At 37.1% G+C, this 21572-nt stretch overlaps 1 protein-coding gene across 3 annotated transcripts in view; it reads right to left on the bottom strand.

The window, feature by feature from the left end:
• Nucleotides 1-21572, bottom strand: part of NBEAL1 (neurobeachin like 1) — a 188150-nt gene that overhangs the window by 64423 nt on the left and 102155 nt on the right. For all 3 annotated transcript variants that reach the window (XM_045868178.3, XM_064586933.1, XM_064586934.1), the window contains 5 exons: nucleotides 21223-21528; nucleotides 20976-21125; nucleotides 19107-19264; nucleotides 16774-16898; nucleotides 3899-4025 (listed from right to left, as the gene is read on the bottom strand). In XM_045868178.3, the coding sequence (XP_045724134.1) occupies nucleotides 3899-4025; nucleotides 16774-16898; nucleotides 19107-19264; nucleotides 20976-21125; nucleotides 21223-21528 (866 nt within the window). The remainder of the gene's footprint in view (nucleotides 1-3898; nucleotides 4026-16773; nucleotides 16899-19106; nucleotides 19265-20975; nucleotides 21126-21222; nucleotides 21529-21572) is intronic.

Below are 21572 nucleotides of genomic sequence, written 5' to 3'. Positions count from 1 at the left end.
CTCAAATACATGGAGGCTAAAGAGCACCATATTAAAGAATGAATGGGTCAACCAGGAAATTAAAGAAGAATTAAAAAAATTCATGGAAAAAAATGGAAATGAAAACACAACTGTTCAAAATCTTTGGGATGCAGCAAAGGCGGTCCTAAGAGGAAAGTATATAGTAATACTTTGAAATTAATAAGATTGATAACCCCCTGGCCAGATGTATCAAAAAGAAAAGAGAAAGAACCCAAATAAATAAAATCATGAATGAAAGAGGAGAGATCACAACAAACACCAAAGAAATACAGTTAAAAGAACATATTATAAGCAACTATATGCCAGCAAATTAGATAATCTGGAAGAAATGGATGCATTCCTAGAGATGTATAAACTAACAAAACTGAACCAGGAAGAAATAGAAAATCTGAACAGACCCATGACCACTAAAGAAATGAGGAAGTAATCAAAAATCTCCCAAAAAACAAGAGCCCAGGGTCAAATGTCTTCCCAGGGGAATTCTACCAAACATTTCAAGAAGAATTAATACCTGTTCTTCTGAAACTGTTCCAAAAAATAGAAATGGAAGGAAAACTTCCAAACTCATTTTATGAGGCCAGCATTACTTTGATCCCAAAACCAGAGAAAGACCCATTCAAAAAAGAGAACTACAGACCAATATCCCTGATGAACATGGTTGTAAAAATTCTCACCAAAATACTAGCCAATAGGATCCAACAGTACATTAAAAGGATTATTCACCATGACCAAGAGGGATTTATTCCTGGGCTGCAAGGTTGGTTCAACATCCACAAATCAATCAATGTGATACAATACATTAATAAAAGAAAGGATAAGAACCATATGATCCGCTCAGTAGATGCAGAAAAAGCATTTGACAAAGTACAGCATCCATTCTTGATTAAAACTCTTTACAGTGTGGGGATAGAGGGTACATACCTCAGTATCATAAAAGCCATCTATGAAAACCCACAGCAAATATCATACTCAATGGGGAAAAACTGAGAGCTTTCCCCCTAAGGTCAGGAACACAGCAGGGATGTCCACTATCACCACTGCTATTCAACATGGTACTAGAAGTCCTAGCCTCAGCACTCAGACAACAAAAAGATATAAAAGGCATCTGAATCAGCAAAGAAGAAGTCAAACTCTCACTTTTTGCTAATGGTATGATACCTTATGTGGAAAACCCCAAAGACTCCACCCCGAAATTGCTAGAACTCATACAGGAGGAATTCAGTAAAGTGGCAGGATATAAAACCAATGCACAGAAATCAGTTGCATTTCTTTTTGTTCAACAACAAAAAGACAGAAGAAAGAGAAATTAAGGAGTCAATCTCATTTACAATTGCACCCAAAACCATAAAATACCTAGGAATAAATATAACCAAAGAGGCAAAGAATCTGTACTCAGAAAACTATATAATACTCATGAAAGAAACTGAGGAAAACACAAAGTGGAAAAATGTTCCATGCTCATGGATTGGAAGAACAAATATTGTGAAGATGTCAATGCTACCTAGAGCAATCTACACATTTAAAGCAATCCCTACCAAAATACCATCAACTTTTTTCAAAGAAATGGAACAAATAATCCTAAAATGTGTATGGAACCAGAAAGACCCCAAATAGCCAAAAGAATGTTGAAAAAGAAAAGCAAAGCTGGTGACATCACAATTCTGGACTTCAAGCTCCTTTACACAGCTGTAATCATCAAGACAGTATGGTACTGGCACAAAAACAGACACATAGATCAATGGAACAGAATAGAGAGCCCAGAAATGGACCCTCAATTCTATGGTCAACTCATCTTTGACAAAGCAGGAAAGAATATCCAATGGAAAAAAGACAGTCTCTTCAACAAATGGTGTTGGGAAAATAGGACAGCCACATGCAGAAGAATGAAACTGGACCACTTTCTTACACCACACACAAAAATAAATTCAAAATGGAAGAAAGACCTAAATGTGAGACAGGAATCCATCAGATTCGTAGAGGAGAACACAGGCAGCAACCTCCGTGACCTTGGCCGCAGCAACTTCTTGCTAGACAGGTCTCCAAAGGCAAGGGAAACAAAGGCAAAAATGAAAATTGGGACTTCATCAAGATAAAAAGCTTTTGCAAAGCAAAGGAAACAAAACCAAAAGACAACAGACAGAATGGGAAAAGATATTTGTAAATTTCTTATCAGATAAAAGGCTAGTATCCAAAACCTATAAAGAATTTATCAAATTCAACACGTGAAGAATAAATAATCCAATCAAGAAATGGGGAGTACAAACATTTCTCCAAAGAAGACATCCAAATGGCCAAAAGACACATGAAAAAGTGTTCAATGTCACTTGGCATCAGAGAAATACAAATCAAAACCACAATGAGGTATCACCTCACACCGGGCAGAATGGCTACGTCAGGAAATGACAGATGTTGGCAAAGATGTGGAGAAAGAGGAACCCTCCTACACTGTTGGTTGGAATGCAAACTGGTGCAGCAACTGTGGAAAACGGTATGGAGGTTCCTCAAAAAGCTGAAAATGGAGCTACCTACAACCCAGCAATTACACTACTAGGTACTTACCCCAAAGATAGAAATGTAGTGATCCAAAGGGGCACCTACACCCCAATGTTTATAGCAGCAATGTCCACAATAGCCAAACTATGGAAAGAACCCAGATGTCCATCAACTGGATGGAACTAATGATGTACTGTATGGTAACTAACATAACATAATAAAAAAAATAAATTAATTTAAAAAAAACCCCAAAACACTGATGAATGGAGAAAGAAGATGTGGTATATATAGAGAATGGAATACCACTCAGCCATCAAAAAAAATAAATAAATAAAAATAAATTAATTTAAAAAACCCCCCAAAACACTGATGAATGGAGAAAGAAGATGTGGTATACATAGAGAATGGAATACCACTCAGCCATCAAAAAAAAAAAAAAAAAAAGTCATTTGCAACAACATGGATGGAACTAGAGGGTATTATGCTAAGTGAAATAAGTCAGTCAGGGAAAGACAAATACTGTATGATTTCACTCATTTGTGGAATTTAAGAAACAAGGCAGATGAACATAGGGGAAGGGAAGGAAAAATAAAATAAAATAAAAACAGAGAGGGAAGCAAACCCTAAGAGACTCTTAACTACAGGGAACAAACAGAGGGTGTTGGAGGGGAGGTTAGTGGGCAGATGATGTAATTGGGTGATGGGCAATTAAGGAGGGCACGTGATGTAATGAGCACTGTGTATTATATAACACTGATGGATCTCTGAACTCTACCTTTGAAACTAATACTACACTATATGTTAATTAATTGAATTTAAATTTTAAAAATATAATAAAAAAATAAACTGTATTGTTGGGGTTAAAACATATGAAAGCCTATATTGATGACAATAACAAAAAAGAGAGATAAGGAAATCAATATATTTTCTGTTAATACTGATAGACACCTAACAGCTGATACAGCAGTAACAGATGGATTCTGGAAATAGAGTTGACCCTTGAATAATGCAGGGGTTAGTGGCACTGAACCCTGTGTGGTCAAAAATCCATGAATAAATCTGACTCCCTAAAAATTTAACTATTAATAGCCTATCATTGACCAGAAGCCTTACCAATAATATACACAGTCAATTAATACATATTGTATTCTTAAAGTAACCTAGAGAAAATATTTTTAAGAAAATTATTCAGAAGAGAATATACATTTACAGTACTATACTGTATTTATTGAAAAAAAGTGTAAATAAGTGGGCCCATGCAGTTCAAACCTTTATTATTCAAAGGTCAGTGTACTTAAGATTATAAGCAAATACCTTCCACAATTTTATAACCCCATTTTTCAGAACAAAATAATTTTTAATTCTTTCAAATACTTATACATACATATTTCCTCTGGCTGTTAAGTCTTCTTCAGGAAGGTCTAATTTATCCTCCTCCATATTGCTAACTTTTACTTGTTTCACTACTTCCAAAAGCAATGAATCACTGGAAGGCTGTGAGTGTTGGATGCCTGTTTAAATAAATACAAAATATCTTTTAAACACGGTAAAAAAAAACCTCATTACAGTCCTTCTGTAATTTCTGACTGTTAATTACATCATCATCATCATCATAATGTGTATTTTAAGTAAAGGAGAAGGGTAGGGGAATTGGGTGAAGGGAGTCAAAAGGTATAAACATCTAGGTGTAAGATAATGAGGTATTGGGGATGTAATGTGCATGGTGACTAGTTAACAATGCTATATGGCATATTTGAAAGTTGCTCAGAGAGTAGATCCTAAAAGTTCTCATCATAAGGGAAAAAAATTTTTTTAACTATATGATGTGATGGTTAACTGTACATTACTGTAATCATTTTACAATATGTGCATATCTCAAGTCATTATGCTCTACACCTTACACAGTATTGTATGTCAATTATATCTTAATAAAACTGGAAAAAAACTAAGAAGGACATAAAGTTTTCTAAGATAAAAAAGCAATTTACTGGGCCCCTGAGTGACTAAGTTGGTTTTGCATCTGACTCTTGTTTTCGGCTCAGGTGGGGTTGTGGGATTGAGCACTGTGTAGGGCTCTGTGCTCAGAGGGGAGTGTGCTTGGGATTCTCTCTCTCTTCCTCTGCTCCTCACTACAGAAAAGGTTTTATACATGATTTAAAATAATCTAGGTTGTTTGTGATCTTAAAAACTATTACATGTATAATAAAAGGAATAAATGTTTTAAAAATGTTATCTATTTTAATGATGGTATTATTTATATTTAAAAATGGGCCAAGTAATCTCTTTAATCTAATTCTAAAGCATGCCAAAAAGTTATAGAAAGAATTATTCTCACTGTATTAATTTAATAGAACTATTTTTACTTTGTATTTGTACTAAAGAAATATTAAGAAAGAAGATGACAAATTATCTTAAATTGGAAGAGAATACATAACCCAAGAGCTGAAGTTTCTTTTTTTCTGGAGCACATGAAATTTAAGAAGTAATTCTGGATACAAATATACACAATAAATGTAATGCATTTTATAAACTATACATTTCATAAGAAGGCAGGGCTGGTGTAATGGGAAGAACAAAGGCTGTGAAGTGGTAAACTTATACTCGAATTCTGTTCAGCCATTTATTAACCAGGTGACCCCTCTGCACCTGTTTTCTTAACTGTGAAATGGAGATACATCACATCACAGTAAGTATAAAATAAATGGCAGCTATCATTATTATACATTCACCTCTCAATTACCTGAGTGACATAAGAATAGTAATAAAAATAACTGCATAATTTATAGGTAGGACTGGGAAAAATTGACGTATGTAACTATGAATAAAGATATTTCAGTTGTGGGAAATAAAAATAATTCATACCAAACAACAAAACATTATAGGGGTGCCTGGGTGGCTATTTCAGTTAAATGTCTGACTCTTGGTTTCAGCTCAGGTCATGATCTCAGGGTTGTGAGGTCGAGCCCTGAGTCAGGCTCTGTGCTGGGTGTGAAGCCTAGTTAAGATTCTCTCTCTCTTCCTCCCTGCCCCTCCATCTCTCCCTCTCTAATAAAAAAGAAGAAAACAAAAAAACCCTAAGTATCAAAACATTATAAAGATGACAAATCCTCCCTTAGTTTCTCAAATGGTTTCATTGCTTAGACATAAAAAAATAAATCAACGTAATGTACAGTTGCATTTTTCTAGATCAAATCTGCTTTGATCACACCTTTGTCTATACCTAAGAAGTACTGGCTCACACTTTTCCTAGAACAAGTAACTATTTTTACTGAACATGTTTCTTCATGTGGTCTAATTTATTTCATATGGCAAAATTTATTGTTAAACATTTAATTAAAGCACATGAGAATATGCAATGAAAACTGAAAATAAGGAATCTAGATAATCTGATACAAATAGAAAACAGACTTTATGTAGATGAATGACACTACTCCATTAAGAGTGTGGTGAATAGGGGCGCCTGGGTGGCTCAGTCGGTTAAGCGGCTACCTTCAGCTCAGGTTGTGATCCTGGAGTCCCGGGATCGAGTCCCGCATCGGGCTCCCTGCTCGGCGGGGAGTCTGCTTCTCCCTCTGACTCTCCTCCCTCTCATGCTCTCTGTCTCTCATTCTCTCTCTCTCGCAAATAAATAAAATCTTAAAAAAAAAAAATTCTTTTATATAAAAAAAAAAAAGTGTGGTGAATAAGGGGTGCCTGGGTGGCTCAGCTGGTTAAGCATCTGCCTTCGGCTCAGGTCATGATCCCAGGCTCCTGGGATGCAGTCCCGCATTGGGGGAGGGGGGGTCCCTGCTCAGCAGGGAGTCTGCTTCTCCCTCTCCCTCTGCCCCTCCCCCTGCTCGCACACTCTCTTTCTCTCAAATAAATAAATAAAATCTTTTCTTTCTTTTTTTTCAAGAAAGATTGGTGAATAAAATGAGGATGGGAAACACATCAGGCAAAGAGGCCAGCTGGGAAACTATGTTAAGTTTGGGAAAAGATAGCACCAAGCTAAGCCATGGCAACAGCAAAGGGAATGAGAATAAGGAAAAACATTCAAAAGATATGTAAGGGAGAATTAAGAGGACATTGTACCTAAAAAGCTATTATGTGTAGGGGATTAGGAGGGATGAGGATAGACTCATGGCTAATATTAATGATTCTGAGTAACTAAAAGATGGAGAAAATAAAACTACAACCCAAGATACAAGAAAAGCAGTCTAGGGTGAGGAGTAGACAAATTAGAAAAGATAATGAATTCAGTTTCAGAAATTTTATATGGAAGCCTCTGTGGAAGAGGTATCCCAACAGACAGACACGCAATTAGAAATTAGAAACAGTGTAAAGTTCAAAAGGCAGGTAAGAATTAGAAATGGGGGGGGGGGGCGGAGCAAGATGGCGGAGGAGTAGGAAACCTGGATTTCGTCTCCTCTCAGGAATTCAGCTGGATAGGGATCAAACCATTCTGAACACCTACAAACTCAACAGGAGATCAAAGAAAAGAATAGCAACAACTCTCATCAGAAAAGCGACCACTTTCTGGAAGGTAGGATGTGTGGAGAAGTGAATCCGAGGCGATATTCGGGAGGATAGACGGCAGGGGAGGGGCCTCCGTCGGCCGCTTCTGGCAAGTGATAGAACCACGGAGCACAAAATCGAACTTTTAAAAGTCTGCTCTGCTGAGGGACGTCACTCTGGTGGCTAAGCGGGGGGTGGAACCCTCCGGGACAGTGTGGTCTCAGGACCCTCGGGGTCACAGAAAGACCGGGGGTGCCTGAGTGCGGCAGAGCTCCCAGGTAACGGAGCAGGGAAGCCGGCTGCAGAGGCGGAGCCCAGGCGCGGGCTCTCAGCTCAGGGTTGCCATAAACCATGATCCGCGGCACATTCGGGCCACTGCTCCTCCAGCAGGGACCCAACAAGCGGCAGATCCGGGGAGACGCACCTTCCTCCCCCGGGAGGAGCCACGCGGGAGTGCACCGCAGTGATCTGCTGGGTTTGAAGACTCCACCCGGGTCGGGTGCCAGAGATAGAAACACGCAGTCACAGGCCGGGTGAGCACGGAGTGCGGTCTCGGAGACTGGGGAGACGGGAGTGACTGACGGCTTTTCTCTGGGGGCTCACTGAGAAGCAGGGCCCCGAGTTCTCGGCTCCTCCGGGGCAGAGATTGGGAGGCCGCCATTTTCACTCTCCGCCTCCAAAGCTGTACAGAAAGCTCACAGGAAACAAAAGCTCCGGAGAGCAAACCCGAGCAGATTACTTAGCCGGGAGGGGGCAAGGGCAGGGCAATTCCGCCTCTGGCAAAGACATTTGGGAACCATGGCAAGAGGCCCCTCCCCAGAAGATCAGCGAGAACAGCCAGCCAAGACCAAGTTTACCGATCAATGAGAACGGCAGAACTCCAGCGTTAGGGGAATACTGCACATAGAATTCATGGCTTTTTTACCATGATTCTTTAGTATTTCAAAGTTAATTTTTTTTTTTTTTTTTTTTTAAAGATTTTATTTATTTATTTGACAGAGAGAGAGAGACAGCGAGAGAGGGAACACGAGCAGGGGGAGTGGCAGAGGGAGAAGCAGGCTTCCTGCAGAGCAGGGAGCCCGATGTGGGGCTCGATCCCAGGACCCCAGGATCATGACCTGAGCCGAAGGCAGACGCTTAACCGGCTGAGCCACCCAGGCGCCCCCAAAGTTAATTTTTTTTACCTGTTTTTTTTTTCTTTTTTTTTCTTTTTCAATTTTTCTTTTTCCCTTTTTCAACCAACATCTTATCAATCCCTTTTTTTAAAAAACATTTTTATTTTTCATTTTTAGAGTCATATTCTATCCCTTCATAGTAGTTACCCGTATTTTTGGCATATATATATAAGTTGTTCTCTCTTTAAAATTTTGAGATAGTTTCTTCTAACAGATTAAAATATACCCTAAATCTCTAGTATATGGTTTTTTCTACTCCCCTGCCTGATCACATCTCTCCCTTTTTTTTTCTTTTTTCTTTTTTTAAATCCTCTTCTTTCTTTTTTCAAACAACTTCTTATCAATTCCTTTTATAAAATTTTTTTATAATTTCCATCTTTACAGTCATATTCCATCCCTTCATCATATCAACCCTTATTTTTGTACATATATGTTTTTCTTTCTTTAAAATTTTGGGAGGCACTTTCTTCTAACAGACCAAAATACACCCCAAATCTAGTGTGTGGCACTGATCTATATACCAGCCTGATCATATTTGATCACATTCTGGTTTTTTTTTGTTGTTGTTTTGTTTTGTTTGTTTTTGTTTGTTTTTATCTTTATCTTTTTTTTCTTTTTCTTTTTTCTCTCTTTCCGTTTCTTTTTCCACTGCTTCAGGTCTTTTCTGATTTGTTTAGAGTATATTTTCTGGGGACGTTGTTACTCTGCTAGCATTTTGTTCTCTCATTAATCTATTCTCCTCTGCACAAAATGACAAGACGGAAAAAATCACCTCAACAAAAAGAACAAGAGGTAGTACCGACTGCCAGGGACCTACTCAATACGGACATTAGTACGATGTCAGATCTAGAGTTCAGAATCATCACTTTAAAGATACTAGCTGGGCTTGAAAAAAATATGGAAGTTATTAGAGAAACCCTTTCTGGAGAAATAAAAGAACTAAAATCTAACCAAGTCGAAATAAAAAAGGCTATTAATGAGGTGCAATCAAAAATGGGGGCGCTAATTGCTAGGATAAATGAGGCAGAAGAGAGAATCAGTAATATAGAAGACCAAATGATGGAAAATAAAGAAGCTGAGAAAAAGAGAGATTAACAACTACTGGATCACGAGGGCAGAATTCGAGAGATAAGCGATACCATAAGACGAAACAACATTAGAATAATTGCGATCCCAGAAGAAGAAGAAAGAGAGAGGGGGGCAGAAGGTATAATGGAGCAAATTATAGCAGAGAACTTCCCTAATTTGGGCAAGGAAACAGGCATCAAAATCCAGGAAGCACAGAGAACCCCTCTCAAAATCAATAAAAATAGGTCAACACCCCGACATCTAATAGTAAAACTTACGAGTCTCATAGACAAAGAGAAAATCCTGAAAGCAGCTCGGGAGAAGAGATATGTAACCTACAATGGTAGAAACATTAGACTGGCAACAGACCTATCCACAGAGACCTGGCAGGCCAGAAAGGACTGGCAGGATATATTCAGAGCACTAAATGAGAAAAATCTGCAGCCAAGAATACTATATCCAGCTAGGCTGTCATTGAAAATTGAAGGAGAGATAAAAAGCTTCCAGGACAAACAAAAACTAAAGGAATTTGCAAACACAAAACCAGCCCTACAGGAAATCTTGAAAGGGGTCCTCAAAGCAAAGAGAGACCCTAAAAGCAACATAGACCAGAAAGGAACACAGACAATATACGGTAACAGTCACCTTACAGGCAATACAATGGCACTAAATTCCTATCTTTCAATAGTTACCCTGAATGTAAAAGGGCTAAATGCCCCAATCAAAAGACACAGGCTATCAGACTGGATTAAAAAACAAGACCCATCGATATGCTGTCTGCAAGAGACTCATTTTAGAACCAAAGACACCCCCAGATTGAAAGTGAGGGGGTGGAAAACCATTTACCATGCTAATGGACACCAAAAGAAAGCTGGGGTGGCAATCCTTATATCAGACAAATTAGATTTTAAACCAAAGACTGTAATAAGAGATGAGGAAGGACATTATATCCTACTTAAAGGGTCTATCCAACAAGAAGATCTAACAATTGTAAATATCTATGCCCCTAACATGGGAGCAGCCAATTATATAAGGCAATTAATAACAAAAGCAAAGAAACACATCGACAACAATACAATAATAGTGGGGGACTTTAACACCCCCCTCACTGAAATGGACAGATCATCTAAGCAAAAGATCAACAAGGAAATAAAGACTTTAAATGACACACTGGACCAAATGGACTTCACAGACATATTCAGAACATTCCATCCAAAGCAATGGAATACACATTCTTCTCTAGTCCCCATGGAACATTCTCCAGAATAGATCATATCCTAGGTCATAAATCAGGTCTCAACCGGTACCAAAAGACTGGGATCATTCCCTGCCTATTTTCAGACCACAATGCTTTGAAACTAGAACTCAATCACAAGAGGAAAGTCGGAAAGAACTCAAATACATGGAGGCTAAAGAGCATCCTACTGAAAAATGAATGGGTCAAACAGAAAATTAAAGAATTTAAAAAATACATGGAAACCAATGAAAATGAAAACACAACTATTCAAAATCTTTGGGATGCAGCAAAGGCAGTCCTAAGAGGAAAGTATATAGCAATACAAGCCTTTCTCAAGAAACAAGAAAGGTCTCAAGTACACAACCTAACCCTACACCTAAAGGAGCTGGAGAAAGAACAGCAAATAAAGCCTAAACCCAGCAGGAGAAGAGAAATAATAAAGATCAGAGCAGAAATCAATGAAATAGAAACTAAAAGAATAGTAGAACAGATCAATGAAACTAGGAGCTGGTTCTTTGAAAGAATTAACAAGATTGATAAACCCCTGGCCAGACTTATCAAAAAGAAAAGAGAAAGGATCCAAATAAACAAAATCATGAATGAAAGAGGAGAGATCACAACCAACACCAAAGAAATACAAACAATGATAAGAACATATTATGAACAACTCTATGCCAGCAAATCAGATAACCTGGAAGAAATGGATGCATTCCTAGAGATGTATCAACTACTAAAACTGAACCAGGAAGAAATAGAAAACCTGAACAGACCTATAACCACTAAGGAAATTGAAGCAGTTATCAAAAATCTCCCAAAAAATAAAAGTCCAGGGCCAGATGGCTTCCCAGAGGAATTCTACCAAACATTTCAAGAAGAATTAATACCTATTCTTCTGAAACTGTTCCAAAAAAATAGAAATGGAAGGAAAACTTCCAAACTCATTTTATGAGGCCAGCATTACCTTGATCCCCAAACCAGACAAAGACCCCATCAAAAAGGAGAATTACAGACCAATATCCCTGATGAACATGGATGCAAAAATTCTCACCAAAATACTAGCCAATAGGATCCAACAGTACATTAAAAGGATTATTCACCATGACCAAGTGGGATTTATCCCTGGGCTGCAAGATTGGTTCAACATCCGCAAATCAATCAATGTGATACAACACATTAACAAAAGAAAGAACAAGAATCATATGATCCTCTCAATAGATGCAGAAAAAGCTTTTGACAAAGTACAGCATCCTTTCTTGATCAAAACTCTTCAGAGTATAGCATAGAGGGTATATATCTCAATATCATAAAAGCCATCTATGAAAAACCTACAGCGAATATCATTCTCAATGGGGAAAAACTGAGAGCTTTCCCCCTAAGGTCAAGAACACGGCAGGGATGTCCACTATCACCACTGCTATTCAACATAGTATTGGAAGTCCTAGCCACAGCAATCAGACAACAAAAAGAAATCAAAGACATCCAAATCGGCAAAGAAGAAGTCAAACTCTCACTCTTTGCAGATGATATGATACTTTATGTGGAAAACCCCAAAGACTCCACCCCAAAACTGCTAGAACTCATACAGGAATTCAGTAAAGTGGCAGGATAGAAAATCAATCCATAGAAATCAGTGGCATTCCTATACACCAACAACAAGACAGAAGAAAGAGAAATGAAGGAGTCGATCCCATTTACAATTGCACCCCAAACCGTAAGATACCTAGGAATAAATCTAACCAAAGAGACAAAGGATCTGGACTCAGAAAACTATAAAATACTCATGAAAGAAATGGAGGAAGACCAAAGAAATGGAAAAACGTTCCATGCTCATGGATTGGAAGAACAAATATTGTGAAGATGTCAATGCTACCTAGAACAATCTACATATTCAATGCAATCCCCATCAAAATACCATCCACTTTTTTCAAAGAAATGGAACAAATAATCCTAAAATTTGTATGGAACCAGAAAAGACCCCGCATAGCCAGAGGAATGTTGAAAAAGAAAAGCAAAGCTGGTGACATCACAATTCCGGACTTCCAGCTCTATTACAAAGCGGTCATCATCAAGACAGCATGCTACTGGCACAAAAACAGACACATAGATCAATGGAACAGAATAGAGAGCCCAGAAATGGACCCTCAACTCTAGGGTCAACTCATCTTTGACAAAGCAGGAAAGAATGTCCAATGGAAAAAAGAGTCTCTTCAACAAATGGTGTTGGGAAAATTGGATAGCCACATGCAGAAGAATGAAACTGGACCATTTCCGTACACCACACACAAAAATAGACTCCAAATGGTTGAAAGACCTCAATGTGAGACAGGAGTCCATCAAAATCCTAAAGGAGAACACAGGCAGCAGCCTCTTTGACCTCAGCCGCAGCAACTTCTTCCTAGAAACATCGCCAAAGGCAAGGGAAGCAAGAGCAAAAATGAACTATTGGGACTTCATCAAGATAAAAAGCTTTTGCAAAGCAAAGGAAACGGTCAACAAAACCAAAAGACAACCGACAGAATGGGAGAAGATATTTACAAATGACATATCAGATAAAGGGCTAGTATCCAAAATCTATAAAGAACTCATCAAACTCAACACCCAAAGAACAAAGAATCCAATCAAGAAATGGGCAGAAGACATGAACAGACATTTTTCCAAAGAAGACATCCAAATGGCCAACAGACACATGAAAAAGTGCTCAATATCGCTCGGCATCAGGGAAATCCAAATCAAAACCTCAATGAGATACCACCTCACACCAGTCAGAAGGGCTAAAATTAACAAGTCAGGAAACGACAGATGTTCGCGGGGATGCGGAGAAAGGGGAACCCTCCTACACTGTTGGTGGGAATGCAAGCTGGTGCAGCCACTCTGGGAAACAGTATGGAGGTTCCTCAAAAAGTTGAAAATAGAGCTACCATATGATCCAGCAATTGCACTACTGGGTATTTACCCCAAAGATACAAAAGTAGGGATCCGAAAGGGTACATGCACCCCGATGTTTATAGCAGCCATGTCCACAATAGCCAAACTGTGGAAAGAGCCAAGATGTCCATCAACAGATGAATGGATAAAGAAGATGTGGTATATATATACAATGGAATATTATGCAGCCATCAAAAGGAATGAGATCTTGCCATTTGCAACGACGTGGATGGAACTGGAGGGTATTATGCTGAGCGAAATAAGTCAAACAGAGAAAGACATATATCATATGATCTCACTGATATGAGGAATTCTTAATCTCAGGAAACAAACTGAGGGTTGCTGGAGTGGGGGGTGGGGTGGGAGGGATGGGGTGACTGGGTGATAGACACTGGGGAGGGTATGTGCTCTGGTAAGCGCTGTGAATTGTGCAAGACTGTTGAATCTCAGATCTGTACCTCTGAAACAAATAATGCAATATATGTTAAAAAAAAAAAAGAGAGAAGAAGGTAGCAGGAGGGGAAGAATGAAGCGGGGGAAATCGGAGGGGTAGATGAACCATGAGAGACGATGGACTCTGAAAAACAAACTGAGGGTTCTAGAGGGGAGGGGGGTGGGAGGATGGGTTAGCCTGGTGGTGGGTATTGAGGAGGGCACATTCTGCATGGAGCACTGGGTGTTATGCATAAACAATGAATCATGGAACACTACATCCAAAACTAATGATGTAATGTAGGGGATTAACGTAAGAATAAAAAAAAAAACATCTTAAAGGTGAAAAAATAAATAAATAAAGGAACTGTTCCCTAAAAAAAAAAAAAAAAAAGAATTAGAAATACAGGTGAGAAAGCATTATTTCGTATATGTATGGTGAAGTCATGAAACCACCACTTCACAGAAAGCATAGGTAAAAGGCAAGATGGCTAGGAATGGATTTAGGAACATCATCACTTAAAAGGTGACCAAGAAAAGAAGACTAAAAATTGGAAGAAAACTAGGAGGTTAAGCACCAGTGCTAGAAAAAAATGTATACTTATAGAGGAGAATTACTACCAAAGTTCAGAGACAATAGAAACAGTGTAAGGACTAAAAATAAGTTGTTGCAAACACTCAGGAAAGAGTATTTCTAATGAAGAAGTTTGGGCAAAAAAATTTCTCTAAAACCGAAAAAAAAAATTTTTTTTTCCTCTAAAACAAATTAAAAAAAATTTTTTTAAAAGATTTTATTTATTTGACAGAGAGAGAGACAGCGAGAGCAGGAACACAAGCAGGGGCGGTGGGAGAGGGAGAAGCAGACGCCCCGCTGTTCAGGGAGCCTGATGTGGGTGGGGCTCAATCCCAGGACCCTGGGATCATGACCCAAGCTGAAGGCAGACGCTTAACGACTGAGCCACTCAGGCGCCCTAAAACCAAATATTTTTAATGATATATTTAAGAATACACTTTTTGACTATTTAAATTCCATAATTTTTAAGTGGTTGTGTTCCAAAAGATACTTCACAAATCACTTGTTTAATTCACAATGAATTTCACATCAAAAATGTTACAGATAATGGTTAACTTTGTAATTTAGCCCACAATGTAAAAACTATTCTGTACATATGCAATGGGATGCTTGCAAAGCCATACTGGGGTATGTGAAACAAAACAAAATAAGAAAATATTTTTAAAATACCATGAATTCTGGCAGGTGATGAAAATACAGACAAAAATAAGGAGCTGATATCTTGTACTCTTTGTTCAATGGAAGTTCTTAACTAGCTATACAATGAATTTATTCTAATACAGTATTCAAAATAAAATAATTTTACTACAAATAAAATAAAAGCAGTAGCGTCTTCATGAGTTTTGAAGTTATAATTTGGCACCAATTTAAGTCTCATGCAGGAATAATTTTCTACTTATTTTTGTCTGTAAGTATTTTCAGGTAGGTAGAACATTTTACAGCTAATTCTGAAGTATACTTCAGGGAAACTTAAAGAGTTTTAGAGATTGATGCCACTAGTTTTGTACTATTTCCAATTTCACTTTAAAATGTATGAATTTTTGTTTCTTTTGTACTATCTTATTGTCACTATTATACTTGGGGTATATTTGAAAACTAGGTAAGGAGAAAAACTGAGAGATGAAAAAACGGAAGAACATGAGTTTTCCTAGACTTAATTAAAACCAAGAGGAAGGGACATAAAATTATATGTGTGTACCTGTATAAAGGGGTGAGGAGAGGAACAGGAACAGGAAATTTCCTGGGGGGGATTTCTTGGTAAAAAAGAAGAAAAAATAGGGGACACTATTCTTTAAGTATTATTAGATTCAAGTCATTCAACAAAGATATGTGCTGAGTGATAAGCGTAGTCAAATTTCAAGGAGTAAATACATAGAGGGAGAACAAGTTATATGCAAGTGACTTCCTTTATAAGATACTCTTAAAGTTAGAGTTTCTTTCATGGGTAGGGCCATTATTTTGCATTAAGGGAAATGAGTTACTGTGTCGGATTTATTTTAGGATGTAAGACTGTAAATGGCAGGCATCACAGATAGTAGCACTCTTGATTAATTTATGGCATCTGTATTGGCCAATATATTAATGCAACTTTAAAAAGATTTAAAAATTCGTACTTGAATTTCATCTAAAACTTAGTCATTGAAGGTGGCTATGATAAAGCAATTTAGTATACACATGACTGCCAATGATTCAACAATCAATATTTTGGGTATTTCACAGACCTGTCTTCAAAAAGGGAGATATGTACTCAGATGGTTAGAAAGGCAGGGTTTCCTAAAGAGTTGTAGAGACTCTTCAAAATCTGTTTTGAAATACTGCTAAGCTATGTGTTTTTGCACTTTTCTCTAGAAAAAGGTATTAACCCATCTAAGATACTAAGGGTCTAAAAAGAACAGGTTATAAAACAAAGATCTAAAGGATTGCTAAGAATTCTAAATATATCTAACATTAGCCTCAGTCTTGGTAAGCAGAAGACTAAGGGAAAAGAACCACTGTTTCAATGTACCATAATGGATACAAGAGACAGTGCACTAGTGGCACATAAATTACAGTATAATTTTATGATTGTAAATTATGTTTTTCTTTGAAAAATTACAATTAATCAATATAGGAAGTCATCTTAGATTTAGGCCAAAGGTAACAGAATTTAACATATACAACCATTTAAATGTCAACTAATTTCTGTACAACAAAGCTTTGTAAATAGTATCTTAACATTTTGAAAACGAAATAATTATAAAGTGTCACCCTTCCTTCATGAGTAAGCAATTTCAAAACAATTAATAAAAACAATAACCAACCCACCAATACCCTCACTATCTTCAACAAATAATTAAACAGGCATCGGAACTCACCTAGATTATCTCTGAGAGCACTAGCGTCTTCATGAGTTTTGAAGTTATAATTTGGCACCAATTTAAGTCTCATGCGGGAATAATTTTCTACATTAGCTAGTTTCCAGTGAATTGGATTTTGTTTCCTATGAATTTTCATAAGTAAACAAGTAAAATTACTTAGCTTGAAGTTACAAAGATTGGTTGAATGAAATAGAGTAAGAAAGTATCAAGAATTTTACATTTGTTTAGCACCATTTTATAAAAACAGTCACATTCATCATGTCATTTGACCCAAACGACCCTAAAAGAAAACCAGTGTGGATATGCATAGCTGCAGTTTATACATGAAGAACCCTAAGAAGGCTAAATTATTTGCCTGATATGCCAAGGTGTTTACAGGTATCAGAAATAAGAATTGAACATAAATCTTCACACTTACAGCTGATATCTTTTACTCTTCAACTGTTCAATGGAAGTTCTTAACTAGCTATACAATGAATTTATTCTAATACGGTGTTCAAAATAAAATAACTTTACTACAAATAAAGAGAATATAATTGATCTAAACATAAGAGCTAAAACTCTTAGAAGAAAAGACAGGAGTAAGTCTGTGAACTTGGATTTGGGAATGGTTTCTTAGATATTACACCAAAAACATAAACAACAAAAGAAAAAAAGAGGTAAACTGGACTTTGAAATTAAAAAATTTTTGTATACCAAAGGCTACTATCAAGAAAGCGAAAAGACAATCTACATATTTACAAATCATGTATCTGATAAGGGTCTATTACTGAGAAAAAGAACTCTTAAAACTGAACCACAAAATGTCAAACAATCTAATTTAAAAGTGAGCAAAGAACTTGAATAGACATTTCTTCAAAAAAGATATACAAATGGCCAACAAGTATGTGAAAAGATACTCAACATCACTTGTCATTAGGAAATACAAATCAAAATCATAAGATACCACTTCACATCCACTAGGATGGTCATAATAAAAAAACTGGAAAAATTTTACAAGTACTGGTAAGGTTGTGGAGAAACTAGAACCTGCAAACAATGCTAATGGGAATGTTAAATGCTGCAGTTGCTGTGGAACTGGCAATTCCTCAGTAAGTTAGACACTGGATTATCACATGACCTAGCAATTTTGCTTGTAGGTATATACTTAAAAGAATTACAAAACAGATGTTGAGGGGTGCCTGGGTGGCTCAGTCGGTTAAGTGTCTGCCTTTGGCTCAGGTCATGATCCTGGAGTCGAGGCCCCGCATCAGGCTCCCTGCTCAGGGTAGAGCCTGCTTTTCCCTCTGCCCCTCACCCCATTCATGCTCTCTCTCTCAAATAAATAAAATCTTAAAAAAAAAAAAAAAAAGAATGGAAAAAACATGTTGAAACAAACACTTGTTCACAAATGTTCATAGCAGTACTATTTACAATAGCCATAAAGAAAACAACCCAAACGTCTATCATCTGATGAATGAATAGACAAAATGTGGTATATCCACACAATGGAATATTATGTGGCCTTTAAAAAAGAAGTACTGATACATGCCACAATATAATGAAAACATAATGCTAAGTGAAAGGGTTAAGGCCACATATTGTATGACTCCATTTATATAAATATCAAGAATAGGCAAATTCATTGAGACAGAAAATGGATTGGTGGTTGCCAGGAGCTGCATAAAGGAATAGAGAATGACTGCCAAATGGGTCCAGGGTTTCTTTTTGCAGTAATGAAAATGTTCTAAAGCTGGACAGTGGTAATGATTGCACATTATGAATGTACTTAATGTTACTAAATTGTATATTTTTAAATGGCTAAAATGGTAAAGTTTATATTATGTGTATTTTACCACAATAAAAGGGGTGTAATATGTGTGCTATATATTACATTATTATATACATATTATTATAATTCAGCAAAACATAAGTGATTTAGGATCAAGTAAATAAACTGTAAAATACTGAAACACATAACATCACTAACTCTAGCTCAAAGAGGCAGTATCAGGAAGACAGATTCAAGACTGAATTCTACTTTAGAAACCAATATTGCACTGTATGTTCACTAACTAAAATTTAAATAAAAATAAATTAAAAAAAAAAAAAAGACTTAATTCTACATCACACGGTAAAAGGAAGGGAAACAATTCCATGGTGAAAAACATATATACAAAGCTCTAAACATTCCAGATCTGTAATTCACAAAAAGACAACCAAATTAATTAAAAGCTATTTTTTTGTAAGTTGAATGTTTTAAAAATTGGATGGGAGAGGTCACTGGCTCAAAAAGTTCTAGGCAAGAGTTCTAAAGAAGAAAGGGTATTTAATAAATAATATCCTCCTACCTTTCAGCCCAAGGTCCCCTTTCAGATGTAAGATAGAGCTGTACTGCCTTCCAGCGTCTCAGAGTGATTAACTGTTGATTGCTAAGTTGTTTAAGTGTATTATTATACCTCAAGTTCTCTTGGCGGGCTTTTCTATTAAATGGTTCCACAAAAAACTCCTGAAACAGCAATAAATAATAGCACTGAATCATATATTTAAATAATTTTAAAAATCTGACCCAATAAAATCATGCAGAAAAGGAAAGAAGCTGGTAACCAACAGTATTTTCTTGTTCCATTAGAATAACTTTTTTTTTTTTTTAAAGATTTTATTTGAGAGAGAGAGAATGAGAGAGAGCACATGAGAGGGGGGAGGGTCAGAGGGAGAAGCAGGCTTCCACTGAGCAAGGAGCCCGATGCGGGACTCGATCCCAGGACCCTGGGATCATGACCTGAGCCGAAGGCAGACGCTTAATGACTGAGCCACCCACGCACCCTGGAAGGTTTTTAAAGTATAAATTCAATTTCTCTAATAGATAAGACTATCCAGGCTATCAATTTATTATTGAATTAAGTTTTGGAAATGTATCCATTTAAGTCATCTTATTTATGTGAATAGATTGGTTTGTGGCAGGCTCTTATTATCATGTTGATATCTGTGGAGTCAGTGGTGATATCCCCCTGTCATTCCTGGTAATGGCAATTTTTCACTTTCTTTTTTTGCTTTGTCAATCTGGCTAGAAGTTTATACATTTTATTGACATTTTCAAAAATATTTATTTATTTTAGTATTTATTTGAGAGAGAGAGAGAGAGAAAGAATGGGGGAGGGACAGAGGAAGAGGGAGAGGGAGAGAGTCTCAAGTAGACTCCACACTGAACTCAGAGCCTAACGCGGGGCTCAACCTTACAACCCGAGATCACAACCTGAGCTGAAACCAAGAGTCCGATGCTTAACCAACTGTGCCACCCAGGTACCCTAATTTTATTGACATTTTAACGAACTAGATTTTAGTTTTATTAATTTTCTCTATTGTTCTTCCTGCTTTCAATTTCATTGATTTCTGCTCTTACTTTTGTTAGTTTCTTATTTGGAAACTAGTTTAGATTAGTTTTCTTTCTCTAGTTTCAGGTAGAAACTTAAATTATTAATTTGAGGCCTTTCTTCTTTTCTAAAGCAAGTTTTTAGTGCTATAAATATTCTCTAAGCACTGATCTATACCCAGCCTCCTTAGAGATATGTACTATCAGCTTAACAGACTTTATACATATCAACTATGCATAGAACATTTTGACATTAACTTTTTAATTGTTACTTATCAGTCTTTTTCTTTCACTTCTGAAATAATTTTAAGATTTTATTTATTTATCAGAGAGAGAGATCACAAGCAGGGGGGAGTGGCAGAGGGAGAAGCAGACTTCCTGCTGAGCAGGAAACCTGATACAGGACTTGATCCCAGGACGCTGGGATCATGACTAGAGCAGAAGGCAGATGCTTAACTGACTAAGTCACCCAGGCGCCCTCAATTCTGAAATAATTTTCAAACAACAGGAAACACCATTTGTATTCAGAGTTCAGACTTGTTTTTACTCTTATCTGAATATTAAAAGCTTGAAATCAACATAAAAAAACTAGATACTAAAAACATTTAGGGGCGCCTGGGTGGCTCAGATGGTTAAGCATCTGCCTTCGGCTTGGGTCATGATCCCAGGGTCCTGGGATCGAGCCCCATGTCCAGCTCCTGGCTCAGCGGGGAGCCTGCTTCTCCCTCTGCCTCTCCCCCTGCTCGTGCTCTTTCTCTCTCTCTGTGTCTTGAATGAATAAATAAAATCTTAAAAATTAAAAAAAAATAAAATAAAATAAAAAATAAAAACATTTAATAATTTTTACCTGAAACTTAAGCTTGCTTTCTCCTCCTTCCCGGTCTCGTTTATGCATATTCACCATTAAGGCTTCATAACAATTCTTCCAATAAAGTGCCATGTCCTCATGACCCTCATAAAATGTATGGGTTTCATACTGCTTCATGTAAGGCACGATCTTATAAATATATACATATATATACAGAAAATTTAACATAGACTTCTATAAAAATGACAACTTAGAAAAATCTCACTCAAAATAGATTAAAACTTACATATTTTTCGATGTAAACTTGCCATTCATTTGAACTGCAATATTCTTGAAAATCTTCAAAAAATGAAGAGCTACCATTGGTAAAAGGTAAAGAAGGCAGGTGCAAGTTCATGAAGAGAAGCTCATAGATTTTGGAAACCAGGGTACGGACCAGGGGAATCAGAAATGAGTAAATTTCAGTCTGTTCCTTAATTGATTGACTTAGAACATGTTCCAGCTTCCCTAAAATGTAACATGCTTCATTCTGATTTTCAATCACTTTGGTCTGAAGAAGGGTGTTTAGCTTAGCTGATGCCATTGCACAAACCTGAGAAAACAGTATAGGTGAGAAAAAACAGAATAAAGCAGACA

Source organism: Mirounga angustirostris, unplaced genomic scaffold, assembly GCF_029215605.1.
Source record: "Mirounga angustirostris isolate CCGP_5_RB_7025 unplaced genomic scaffold, mMirAng1.0.hap1 SCAF_3, whole genome shotgun sequence".
Classification (NCBI taxonomy): domain Eukaryota; kingdom Metazoa; phylum Chordata; class Mammalia; order Carnivora; family Phocidae; genus Mirounga; species Mirounga angustirostris.
This window is presented reverse-complemented; position numbering and strand designations above follow the sequence as displayed.